This window comes from Cynara cardunculus (assembly GCF_001531365.2).
Source record: "Cynara cardunculus var. scolymus isolate 2C chromosome LG 4, CcrdV1, whole genome shotgun sequence".
NCBI lineage: Eukaryota > Viridiplantae > Streptophyta > Magnoliopsida > Asterales > Asteraceae > Cynara > Cynara cardunculus.
Genome location: NC_037531.1, coordinates 19,378,345 through 19,391,103, shown reverse-complemented (window position 1 = coordinate 19,391,103; position 12,759 = coordinate 19,378,345). Strand labels below are relative to the sequence as shown.

General features: G+C 35.7%; 1 protein-coding gene across 5 annotated transcripts; it reads left to right on the top strand.

The window, feature by feature from the left end:
• Nucleotides 1-476: 476 nt before the first annotated feature.
• On the top strand, nt 477-12,641 carry LOC112511277 (protein PAF1 homolog). 5 transcript variants are annotated; one of them, XM_025116841.1, is made up of 14 exons: nt 477-690; nt 809-2,027; nt 2,299-2,367; nt 4,487-4,594; nt 4,697-4,880; nt 5,656-5,729; nt 5,823-5,942; nt 6,064-6,169; nt 7,492-7,578; nt 7,757-7,825; nt 7,912-7,983; nt 8,692-8,832; nt 10,849-11,005; nt 11,960-12,641. In XM_025116841.1, exons 2-13 carry the CDS (start codon nt 1,093-1,095, stop codon nt 10,954-10,956), a joined length of 2,073 nt encoding a protein of 690 aa, XP_024972609.1. In that variant the 5' UTR covers nt 477-690; nt 809-1,092; the 3' UTR covers nt 10,957-11,005; nt 11,960-12,641. The 5 variants fall into 5 exon arrangements, 3 of the variants coding, with proteins under 3 accessions (XP_024972609.1, XP_024972610.1, XP_024972611.1); XM_025116842.1 differs by having other exon boundaries at nt 7,492-7,607; nt 7,912-7,918; XR_003069079.1 differs by lacking the exon at nt 11,960-12,641 and having other exon boundaries at nt 7,492-7,607; nt 10,849-10,957.
• Nucleotides 12,642-12,759: the final 118 nt, after the last annotated feature.

The window sequence follows — 12,759 nt, the reverse complement described above, 5'->3', positions numbered from 1 at the left end:
GGCATTTACATAAACTCTGGCTAAAATGAAAATTCAATTGAGAAAAAACTTAAAAGTGAGTTTGACGGGAGAGATAGGGTATTTTGGTAATTTCCCAATAAACTGCAATACCATTTGTATATTATATTTGAGGGTAAATTGTATAAAAAATAACGTACTTTAACTTGATTCTTATTTTAGGTAACGTACTTTTAAATTTTTTATTTTGGTACATAAGATGTCAAATTTTAAACATTTAAGTACCTGATTGAAACATTAATCAGTTATCATATTGATGTGATGAGTGATGTAGTATCCAACTCAATATTATTTACTGACGTGTTACCCAAAATATAAATCAAATTAAAATATGTTTTTTTTTCATGTAATTTTTCGGTTCCACAGCTATAATGATTTTTAATCACAAGATTAGTTGATTAGATTTATAAACAGAACCATCCTCTTTTCCCCTGGTAGCGTACTACCGTATGAATAGCTTCGCCGCCTTCAGGTTTTGCATCTCCGATCACTTTTCCGGCCACTTTCCCCATCCGAACACATACACATACACTCCATCTCTATTTATCGATGCAGATTCTTCAATCTGATACGCCTATTTATCTCTACTGATCAACGTCGAACTCTTGAATCATCTGCTGAGACACATTATGTGCGCAGCAGATTGATTGCGACGCCAGCGTTTATATATTTGTGAGTTTGTTTCATTAGTTCGATCTTAATAGGAATTTGATTTCGTTTCCTGTTTCTCATGGCTTTGAATCTAGTAATTCTTAAAACAATGGAGTTTTGACGGATTTTTTGGTTCTAGGGTTTTGAAATTCGGTCTGTTTATATTATTTGGGAAACGGTGATACTTATTGTAAAGACGAGGTGCTGGTTTGAATGTTTTTCGGGTGGAATATATCGAAGAGATTGAAATCCGTGAGTTCAATTTCATATTACCTCTCCTGTTAGGAAAAAGGAATCCATACACATTCTTCGTTTAGATTCTTGAAGCAATACGCTTGCGATTTTTTGTCGTAATATCCATCGGTCTGCTAGGGTTTTAGTAAAATAGTTGAGCAGTGGTTCGTAGAGTCAAATTCTGAAGGGATGGCGTCGTACAGACCATTCCCTCAACCACCACCACCACCTCAATCAAATTTTGGCCGGCCACCACCTCCGCTGCCCAATCACACTACTCTTCCACCTCCACCACTTGCCCCTCCGCCCCAACCAAGAGGAAATCAGTATTCTCAGAATTGGGGCTATCCCAATTCGAGTTTTCAACAGGGTAGTTATGCGCCTCCACCAGGAACCTCTGTTCCCAATCAACAACAACAACAATTTGCATCATATCCGCCCCCACCACCACCGGAGTCTTCATATCCACCACCACCACCGCCCCCTTCCCAGCCTGCACCACGGGGACAAATGTATTTCCCATCTTCTCAGCATGCTCAGTTACATAATCAGCCTATACAACCACTGCTGCAACCGCCACCACCACCACCTCCACCTTCCTCTCCTCCGAGTTCTTCAGCGCCCCCGCCTCCTCCCCCACCACTACAACCACCATCGCCTCCTCCACCTCCTACTACCGTTCCCACAAAAGATCAAGCCAAGGAAAACAGACACGAAGGTTACAAAAGGCCTTCCAATGACCCGGAGGCTTCTAAATGGCGTAATCCGTCGCATTCCCATCATGCCGGTCCTTCTAGACAGCATTCTAAGCCATCCAGTTTACCTCCTGTGCCAGCAAGAAAATCGAATGGCGGTCCTCCTGGCAGGGTTGAGACTGAAGAAGAGAGGAGGTTGTTCAAGAAGAGAGAAATGGAAAAGCAAAGGCAAGAAGAGAAACATAGGCAGCAGTTGAAGGAGTCTCAGAATAAAGTCCTCCAAAAGACCCAAATTTTATCTTCAGGGATCAAGCCACATGGTTCAGTTAGTGGCTCCCATATGGGTGATAGGAGGGCTAACCCATTTTTGAGTGGTGAAAGGATTGAAAATCGATTGAAGAAGCCGACAACCTTTCTTTGCAAGCTGAAGTAAGTATGTTACGACACTAAGTTTTATATCTCTTTCTAACCCTTTGCCTTATACCACCTCTTACTATTTATGTTGCAAAGCATTGTTGCATTGGTGCTCATTTGTTGCTTTGTTTTGATTGAGGTTCTTTTTAACTCTATTGACTTCATGATATGGCACCCCAGCATATTCGTGATAATACTGTTACCTGATGGCTGATGCAACCTATTTATTTTTTCTAATATAGTTATTTGATCCTGAATGTTCTTTACACTTTTGTGCTCTTTGAAGATTCCGGGATGAGTTACCGGATTCGACATCCCAACCAAAGCTTCTGTCTATAAGGAGAGACAAATATCGGTATGCAATCTTACTCTCATGATCTTTTGCACTGCTATTTGTTTTAGCTTCAAACTTATCCTACACATATGTGTGCTGTACAAAATTTTCCTAGCTACACATGCTGCTTGCCATGGGTAGAGACTAGTTGGTGGCGAATGCTTATTATTTGAGACTGCCAAATAGAATACCGAAAAATGATGTATTCATCAGTGTCTTGTTGTAAGTTGTAACGTGCTCTCATCAAATGTCAGAAGTAGAGACGATGGAAGGTACATGGCGGTTGCTTCTTCAGAAGGCTAATAGGATGAATCCGCAGGGCAAGGCTTTTCCACTTTAGGCCTGAAAACGGTTTTCCAAATTGAAAATCTGAGACTGCGTAGTTTGATCTCGTGTAGTCGTGTTCCAAACTATCAATCAAACTAAAAACTAATGGGTAGATAGATCATTAGTCCAGCTCCAGTGGATCTTTTATTATTCCACCTGATGTGGGTTATGATTGTCATACAAGCTTTTGAAAACAACCACATATAGATATCATAAAATGTTAGAGCATACTTCTCAGCAATGAAAATTCCAAGCTCACTCATGTATACTTTAGAAAGGAACATGCCACTCTATTCAGTAGAAGTTGTTAATAACATAGTTGTCATGGGCAACTAGGCGTCTTGGCAGTCTGCAACTGCCTGTTGATGCATCACTGTGGAACTTATGGCAAAATGCTTGCCTCGTCATAATGGACATGGTTGTGAAAATTTTGCTTTCTGAACAAAGCTGTGGATAAAAAAATCAGTTTGAAGCCCAATGATCCAAACTAATGCAAATCTGAGTTTAAAGCAATGCAAAATCTGAAACAAAAAACACTAATCAAATGAATGAACAGGAAGAAGAGAGGCAGAGATATTTTCCCCATCTTCAGCTTCAGTGTTCTTTATATAATTTCCGTGGCTATAGTAATTGCCATCTCACACTTTGCTCTACAGGCTCTCTTGCATGCCATGTGCAAGTGTGTAGCCTGACAAAGTTGCATGTAGTCAGTATTGTTACAGGGACAACACATTGGGGGTATTTGATGTGAAAATTTGTGTATCACAATTCATATATATGATTTTGAAGATGATTATTATTTATTAATCTCTGACTGCAATATTTCTTCATAAATTTTAGATGACCAAGTTCGTTGCAGTACTACTAGTATATTATTATAGATATCACAACAACATGAGAGTGTTATATTTATGTATTACAGCTTAGGCACAACACCTATTTTCAAGTTTTTGCAATTACTGCTCGTTGTGTACTTTTCAAGTAAATGAAATACACATGTAAATTACACTTCATGACGGGCTTGTCAGTTGTCACCATGCAGAAGGCATGGCAGGATCTTACACTTCATGATGTAAATTGCACTTCATGATTTTCTATTTGATAAATGAAATCAATAGGACTTAAGTTTATAGTACATTAGTACCAAACAATTGTGTGTTCTTATATTTAATAGGTGTTATAATAAGTTCATATGATAGTTTTTTTTTTGAAGTATATAATATTTATATACGGCAAATGCAACAAATAAACTCACCTATGGTGAGGTTTGAACCCCTGACCTCCTAGAAGGCCAAGGGCTACGATACCGCTAGGCCAAAGGCCCTTTGGTAAGTTCATATGATAGTTCTCGGGCATCTTTAACAAGTTTTATCAGATATAAAGTGTTATGGTGGCATTTTGTTAGGAAACTTTTGAGAAATGGTCTATGAACACATATACAGGCCACCTATACATTTTTTTTCAAATAATGTCGTATTAAAAATTATTAGGGCGTTTTATTTCAAAATTGTCCTAAAAAACTTGTTAAGATGCCTCAAAGCACCGTATAAACTTATTGTAACACTTTTGCACATGACGCACAATTGTTTGGTTCTATAAACTTAAGTCCTATTGGCGTCCTAAACTCGATTTTGTTGTAGTGCTTGTTGGGTAAGGATGAATTCTTTGTTCTAAGAAAGTTAGAAAACGGGTGAAATGAATTCAGTTCTTTATAATATGATGGGTAGTGCACTATCACCCGACTAGCCATGAGCTGTAATATCTATGGTTTATGCGTATAACCAGCATTAAATCTTACAAATAATCTTCGCAGAGCTGCTAGGTATTCCGTCACTTCATTGGAGAAGGTGCACAAGCCTCAATTGTATGTCGAGCCAGACCTTGGGATACCGCTTGACCTACTTGATCTCAGTGTATACAAGTATTAACTCATTTTATCATCGTTCTTTCTTTAATAAATTGTCTGCCTTTTCTTGTAATCAAGTCAATTAACTCAGTACAACTTGTTTCCTTCATGGATTAGTGCTCCCAAAGATGAAATACTACATGTTGCTCCTGAAGATGAGAGGCTGCTGCAGGAGGATGTCTCTGTGACCCCGATAAAAAAAGACGGGTTAAAGAGGAAGGAACGCCCTACGGATAAAGGTGTTTCTTGGCTGGTCAAGACGCAATATATATCTCCTCTTAGCATGGAGGCAACAAGACAGGTTAATATAATGCTTTTGTTTCTAAGGGTGCGTTTGGTATTCAGACAAGATAGGACAGGACAAGACAGAATAACTCTTCAACGTTTGGTAAGACATAATTGAATAAGACAAAACAGATATAATTACCAATTTACCCCAAATGAGTTGTTTATATATTTTATATATTTTGATCAATTTATGTAATTTATTAAATTATAATAAAATAAATATCTTCATAACAAAATATATCATTAGAAAGTTTTCGTCAAGACGATTAAATTGACACCAAAATAAAAAGTTAATATAATTTTCAACTTTTATTTTGTACCTTTTCTATATTTTTCTATTACTAATATTTAATAAATTACATAAATTAATCAAAAAATAAAAACCGGTATAAAAATAATATTTTGAGGATAGTAAAAGTGAAAGTTTAAAGAACATAAAATACAATAAGTAAAATGTAAAGAATGAATAATATGTAAAGAGTGATGCATATTTGATGTTTTAGAAAAGAATTAGGTTTTTTTGAGGTTATATTGGTAAAATATAGGTTTGTTCCACCTTGTTCCACCTTGTTCCATGGGGGTTGGAGCATGCTTGTTTCACTCTGTTTCTGTATGTTCCACATAAAAGTTCTACCAGAAGTGTAACAGGGATCCCTGTTCTGTGCTGTCTGGTGTAGCAAACGCACCCTAAGTCGTGGACTTGTGGGTACACATCACTATGTGCAAAACTTCAAATTTGTGTTTGTTTGGTTAAACAACAAGTCGTTTTTCTTCAATCCAACTTGCAGTCTTTGACTGAAAAACAAGCAAAAGATTTACGGGAAAGACGCGGGAACAACATACTAGATAACCTCAATAGTAGGTATACAATATCCGTTTCCAATTCTATATGAAGAAACCACATGCTGTATTTCATTGCCTAACTTTTGTGACAATTGCCATTCACTTTAATCAGGGAAAGGAAAATTCAGGACATTCAGGCTTCATTTGAGGCTTGCAAGTCACATCCTGTTCATGCAACTAACAAAAAACTACAGCCTGTTGAGATTTTGCCATTATTTCCTGATTTTGAACGGTAATCGCTAAATATTTTATTTTCATTTACTCTTGTAAATATATTCTATATCAGTATTCCTCTATTTTGAAGGGAAATTGTCTATCCTTCATCTTTTGCTAATTTCTGATTGTGTTTGCAGGTGGGATGATCAATTTGTTGTTGCGACCTTTGATGGTCCTCCTACCGTAGATTCAGAAAGCTACAATAAAATGGACAAATCCGTTAGAGATGCTCATGAAGCTCAGGTATGATCTGCTTGGACACGATGTTGTGGATAGTTGGTGAAAAATGTTATTTTAAGTCCTATAAAGTGGCAGCTTTGAAAAAGGGAAAGTAGATAACTGAAGATTTAAGTAGTTGAATTGTTGAGACCTGAAAGCTATTAGGGTGATAGACATCTCTTAGGGTGCGTTTGGCATCCATAGAGGATATGACAGGACAAGACATAAAAGTTGTTTGCCGTTTGGTAAGACAGGATCATATGACAGGACTGGACAGATAAAATGACCAATTTACCCTTAATGAGTTGTTTATATATATTTTTTTATATTTTGATTAACTCATGTAATTTATTAAATTATAATATAATAAGTTTTTTTATAACAAAATATATAACCCGAAAGTTCTTGTCAAGACTATTAAAATGAACACCAAAATAAAAAGTTTATGTAGTTTCCCAAATTTATTTTACACCTTTTCTATATTATTTGTTTATTATTAATATTTAATAACGTACATAAATTAATCAAAATATAGAAACCATACAAAATAATATTTTGAGGACAGTAAAGTGAGTTTGAAAAACATAAAATACAACAAATAAAATTTAGAGAATGAATAGAATTTAAAGAGGGAGGCGTATTTGATGTTTTAGAAGAGAATTAGGTTTTATTTTGAGATTATATTGGTAAAATATAGGTTTGTTCCACTTTGTTCCATGGGGTGGGGGTGTTCCACTTTGTTCCTGTTTGTTCCATGTAAAAGTCTTGCTAAAGGTGGAACATTGACCCCTATTCTGTCATGTCCAGTTAGGATGCTTTCAGTACATGGGACAAGACGGTACAAAAACTTGTTGTCCCAAGTTTGGCACGACATTAGACTGGGACAAGACAAAACCTGAGTGGACAAAAATTGCATTTATCAGTCCCACGAAAATAGGTGGAGCTAAAATTAGGGAGATAACAAGATCGGTAAATTACTAAGCTACCCTTCCTAAAACCTTCCGAAATTCTTTCACCTGCTCACCTCACTCTCGCCCATCCCACACATGCCAAACGCACCTAGATTGCAACTTGCAAGTTGGTAAGCTGTGAAAATTAATTGGAACTTGGAAGTTGGAAGGCAAAAGAATACATCTCTACTGGCTCCGCAATTCTATCTTATAAACGCTCCCTGGTTTTCTGAAAGCACTCGATAAAAAAATCGAGTTCAATAACCCATTATATAGGGGATTTTGGACATTAATGTAGCCTGATGGGCGATGGCACTTCAAATCAATCGAGCTACAGTTACCAAATTTAATTTCAACTACTTGCCTGGTTTGTTTTGACTTCATGCTCCATTGCAGGCCATTATGAAAAGCTTTGTGGCAAGCACCTCGGACTCGGCTAAACCTGACAAATTTTTGGGTTACATGGTACCTTCCGTCGGTGAGGTAAAATTTGCCTTTAAAGTTCCAGTGTGGTGAGAACCGAGACATTTCATCCATATGTTTCTGTTTTTGTTTTAGTAAATGCATACTCTGAAATTTTGTAGTGATCAAATGTAGGTTCTGTTTGTTGTTATTTGGTCGTTTTCTCTAATGCTCACCGTGCTTTTATAAATGGTTCCAGCTGTCAAAGGATATATCCGATGAAAGTGAAGATATTTCTTACACGTGGGTTCGTGAATATCGTTGGGATGTATGTTTCAGTACTTGTAAACTCTTCAAATTCTAGGGCTGTGTTCAAAAAATGTCGTGTTATATACATATTTTTTTTTTGAACAGGTGCGGGGTGAGGATGTGGATGATCCTACGAGTTTCCTTGTTGCATTTGATGAATCAGAGGCTCGTTACAATGTAATATACATATATATATATATATATATATATATATATATATGCATATATTTGGGATCATGTGACACGTTAGTTTTCGTGACCCCCATGGGACACACAACGAGTCTTTGGATGTGTTTTCTTTATCTCGACAAACCTCCTGAACAGAGCAAACTGAACTTTCACTGCAAAACACTGAACCTTCACAGGACCAAATCTTCACATGAAAAACACAACTAATATTCATAAAAAAGACACCAAACCTTCATGGGAAGCACCTACAAAACCTTCATGGTGTGTCTCAAATGAGAACCCAACCACACACACACAAATATATATATATATATATATATAGAGAGAGAGAGAGAGAGAGAGAGAGAGAGGCATAATCATTTACAAACCCAATAAATCATACAAACTTACAAACTGGTTTCATGTGTTGTTTCACATACGAAATAACACGTGTGAGAATTCAATGTTCATACGGTCTTGTTTCACATGTCAAATCGTTCAGGATTGTTTTTTGCGTGGTAAAAACAGTTCTGAATGTTTCACATATGAAACACAACACCGTATAAACACTGCATTTTTACACATACACATGAAAACTGGTTTGTAAGTTCCGTACGAATTATTGGGTTTGTAAAAGAAGGGGACTACATATATAGATTCACATTTTTGCTATATTCTTTCTGTATAGCGACTTGTTAATTTTGGCTCTGTATTTAGCCACTGCCAACAAAGCTGATTCTAAGGAAAAAGAGATCGAGGGAAGGAAAAACAGGCGACGAGGTTGAACATTTCCCTGTACCTGCAAGTATCACGGTGAGGCAAAGATCAAATGTCTTGGTTAAGATGAAGGAATCCGAGGTACGTATCACACATGCCTTCACTACCTTTTACTCCCTCCGTCCCAAAATAAATGTCCTTGAAAATGACAGTTTTAGGAATGTGTAATCATTACACTTTTTGATTAACTAAAAGACACTTTTACCTTTAATAATAAAGAGAGATTTTCTCCGTCACACAATCAAAGGGCAAAATATGAACACTTATTTTGGGAGGAGTACTTAGACTACTTCATAATCACTACATTCATTTTTAGGAAGGTTTGCATATGAAAATTGCCTATTTGCTGGTATCATCTTTACAAGTAAATTGATTTGGGCCCATTTTGTGTCTGAGAATTGCAAACACCATTCTTTTTAAGGTCATCTTTTTGTCATATCTGTTACAATTAGATTGGATTGGAGATATTTAGGTAATATAACCTTTAAGGGTGTATTTGGTATCTAGAAATGACATAACAGAAAGCTGTTTAGCATTTGGCAAGATAGAACTGGACATAACAGTGCAGATAATATGAACACCTTACCCCTAGTGATTTGTTTATTTATTTTATATGTTTTGATTAATTTATGTAATTTATTAATTAAAATAAAATAAATAAATTATTATAACATTAGAAAGGTTTTGTCTAAATGATCATAGTGATACCAAAATAAAAAAATTGTAGTTTCCAAATTTTATTTTATACCTTTTATATATTATTTTTTTATTAATTAATATTTAATAAATTAGATAAACTAATCAAAATATAGAAACAGTATAAAAATAAATATTTTGAGGACAGCAAAGTGAAAGTTTAAAGAGTATAAAATACAATAAGTGAAATTTAAAGAATAAATAAAATGTAAAGAATGAGATGTTTTAGAAGAGTTAGAATTTATTTTGAGGTTATATTGGTAAACATAAGTTTGTTCCATGGGGGTGGGGGTGGGGGTGGAAAACGTCTGTTCCACTCTGATCCACATAAAAGTTCTACCAAACGTGGAATAGTGATCCCTGTTTTGTTCTATCAAATGAAAGTTTTAGAAGAACATAAAATACAATAGTGAAATTTAAAGAATAAATAAAATGTAAAGAATGAGACGTTTTAGAGGAGTTATTTTGAGGTTATACTGTAAATACAAGTCTGTTCCACTTTGTTCCACTCTAATCTACTTAAAAGTCCTACCAAACGTGGAACAACGATCCCCGTTTTGTTCTATATCAAGTGTACCAAACGAACTCTAAATAACCTTCTAATGAACATGGAGCCATTTTTCCTTAGTAGAGTAGGAATTCATGGATTTAGAAACAACCATGAAAAGTGATACGGAACCACCCCCCCCCAAAAAAAAATTCTTTTCATAACTTGCACAAAATAACCACACTCATTAAGCAAAATCCAAATCTTTTTGCGAAAGTCGCTTTTTGGCTGAAACTCCTCTTTTTTAGGGTTTTGTGCCCTTTTGCAAGAAAGAAGGGTTTTGCATAGTCAGTTTGCAAAACCCTAGATTTTTTTCAGCCAAAAAGTGAGCAACTTTTTTTAGGGTTTTTGCGAAATAGATGGTTATTTTGGACAATTTTGAAAAATGGGTCATTTTGTGATGGGTCTCGTCTGAAAATGGTTATTAATGTAATTATCGTGTATTACTTTAGGTTCAGATAACGTTTATTTTGTCTTTTATCGAACAACGTGGCTGGAGGTTCCATTTTGTTTATTTGTCGTAAATCAGTGAGACAGACGGATGATATATCAGGTCTGTATAAAAATGGGTCGTTTTATATCATTTGTCTGTATAAAATGGGTCGTTTTATATCATTTGTCTGTATAAAATGGGTCATTTCTATGGTAGGTCCCATCCGTCTGGCATGTGTCCGAAATACAAGACAGGTCCTGGCTGGCCTCAGCCGTGGAGTGAGCCAAGAAACAACTTTTGGGTGTCCTTGGAGAAAACATTTATTTTGTCTTTTTATCAAACGACGTTGCTGGAGGTTCCAATTTCTTTTCTTGTCGTGAATCAGTGAAACATATAAATATTAGGAGTTTTTGTGTTGCAGGGGGGTTCGAGAGGGAGAAGTTCAAATGGTAGACGACATGATGGGAATATGGAGATGGAAGATATGGATCTTCAATCCAGTGGTGCTGAATACGATATGTCTGATTGATTATGATCCAAGGGTAATTCTGGAAATATGCAAAACAAAACAGAATCAGGTAATTCTGTTTTTTTAACAACGCCAAATTATTAATGTTATTATTATTTTAAAAATGTGTACAAACATGTAATGCAAAGATCATATCGTGATATCTATCTATTTTTCCTTAAAGAGAAGTTACTAAAAAAATTGAATTAGGTTTGGTGTTTTTAAGGAATCTCGTGCCCCTATGGTTGCATATTTTAACCAATCTTAAGAAAATGCAATCACAGAGACCTAACTTTTTTGAAACGACAATCTGTTAAAACACCAAACCACAGGGACGAAAAGTGTAATTTACTCTTGTACCAAAATTTTGTTTGGTGCTTTTAATTTAACGGATCTCGTTTCTGTTTTGAAATATTAACGAAACGTGCCCCTATACCTTATTGGGTCTCTATGGTTGCATTTTTCTTATAATGAGTTGGGTCTATTTTAAATAAATTACCAACCTGGGCCCGTGGTTCTTCATGGACCCAACTCTTAAATTTCATGATTCGTTAAAAACACCAAACCACAGGGATGAAAACTGTAATTTACTTATAAATTAGAGTACATTACGTTTTTGGTCTGTGGTTAATTAAAAATTGCCCCTATGGTTTATAGTTTGTTTCTGTTTTCGTCCTTATAGATTTACGAATCATTGTTGTTTTGGTTCCTGTGGTTTACGATTCTTTACTGTTTTGGTCCCTTGTATTTAAAGATAAGGAATTAGTCCAAGGACCAAAATAGCAATAAATTGCAAATCATAAGGACAAAAATCATAATTTCTAAACCACAGGGAGGAAAATTGTAACTTTACTCTATAAATTATAGGCCATGAACAAGTTAAGGGATCCATTACATCAGAACTTGATTATCGTTTTTCGGTTGTGTAATCATGGTATTTGTCGAAGTTCCAAAGTTGCCTCGTATTTATTTGTATGAAAGATAACGAGATCTGATGTTTAAAATCCCCCTTGCTTTCGAATAGATTTGGCAAAAGGACTGGTCTTGATTGGTTCAAAGCAGCATCAAAAAGCGGTCTCGATGCTCCTAATTATGCGGTTTTGATCTTGGATGAAAGGTGAAGGCTTGATTCAGGTCAGGTCAGGTCCAGTGAGCACATCTACAACTGGTGATGGGATTGAGGTTTATTTGGTTACAGAAACTTTTCATGAATTTAATTATGAAAAGAGGCATCTTGGTGTAGGTGTGAAGTTTATCAGTTTAGAGATTAGTTTATGCTTTTTTCTATCCCCTCTTTCAAGGAATATCTCTATCTCTATTTTAAAGGAGAGTTCAGCATATATTTCTAAAATAACCGTTGTTAAAGATGCTCTCAAGTAGCAAACATAGTGATAGGTGTGCTAGCATGATCGACTTTTTAACCACTTTTTAGTCATTAAAACTAACCAACTGATTAATTGCTTTAAATGTGATGTTTGTAACATTAGTTAGTAGATAATTTTATCAATTAATATCCATAAAAATGTCAACCCTCTCTTCTCCAACCTCTAACCCTAAGGGGAAAGGAGGTGAAACTGACTGAAATTGTTAAATCTCTCCAAGCCAGTTCGGAGATTGACCTGAAAATGTCTCGCTTTCTTAAACGTTTGGTTCCTGAGTTGTAGACAATAACTGCAGCAATCGACAAAACAAAGGGGTTGTTTACCAAATGCTTTAACACGTAAATACTCACAACGTGAGTATTGGTAAGTGCTTACCGGGTGAGCATGACAAAGATCAAGAATCTAACTTAGTAAAAGGCATAGCAAAACCAAGAATCCTACC

Excerpts from the sequence above, each read along its gene's own strand:
- LOC112511277 (XM_025116841.1), top strand. The coding sequence starts at position 1,093 with ATGGCGTCGTACAGACCATTCCCTCAACCACCACCACCACCTCAATCA. Across the intron at positions 4,881-5,655 it reads GCATGGAGGCAACAAGACAG|TCTTTGACTGAAAAACAAGC; the intron begins GTTAATATAATG and ends TCCAACTTGCAG. Across the intron at positions 8,833-10,848 it reads TTAAGATGAAGGAATCCGAG|GGGGGTTCGAGAGGGAGAAG; the intron begins GTACGTATCACA and ends TTTGTGTTGCAG.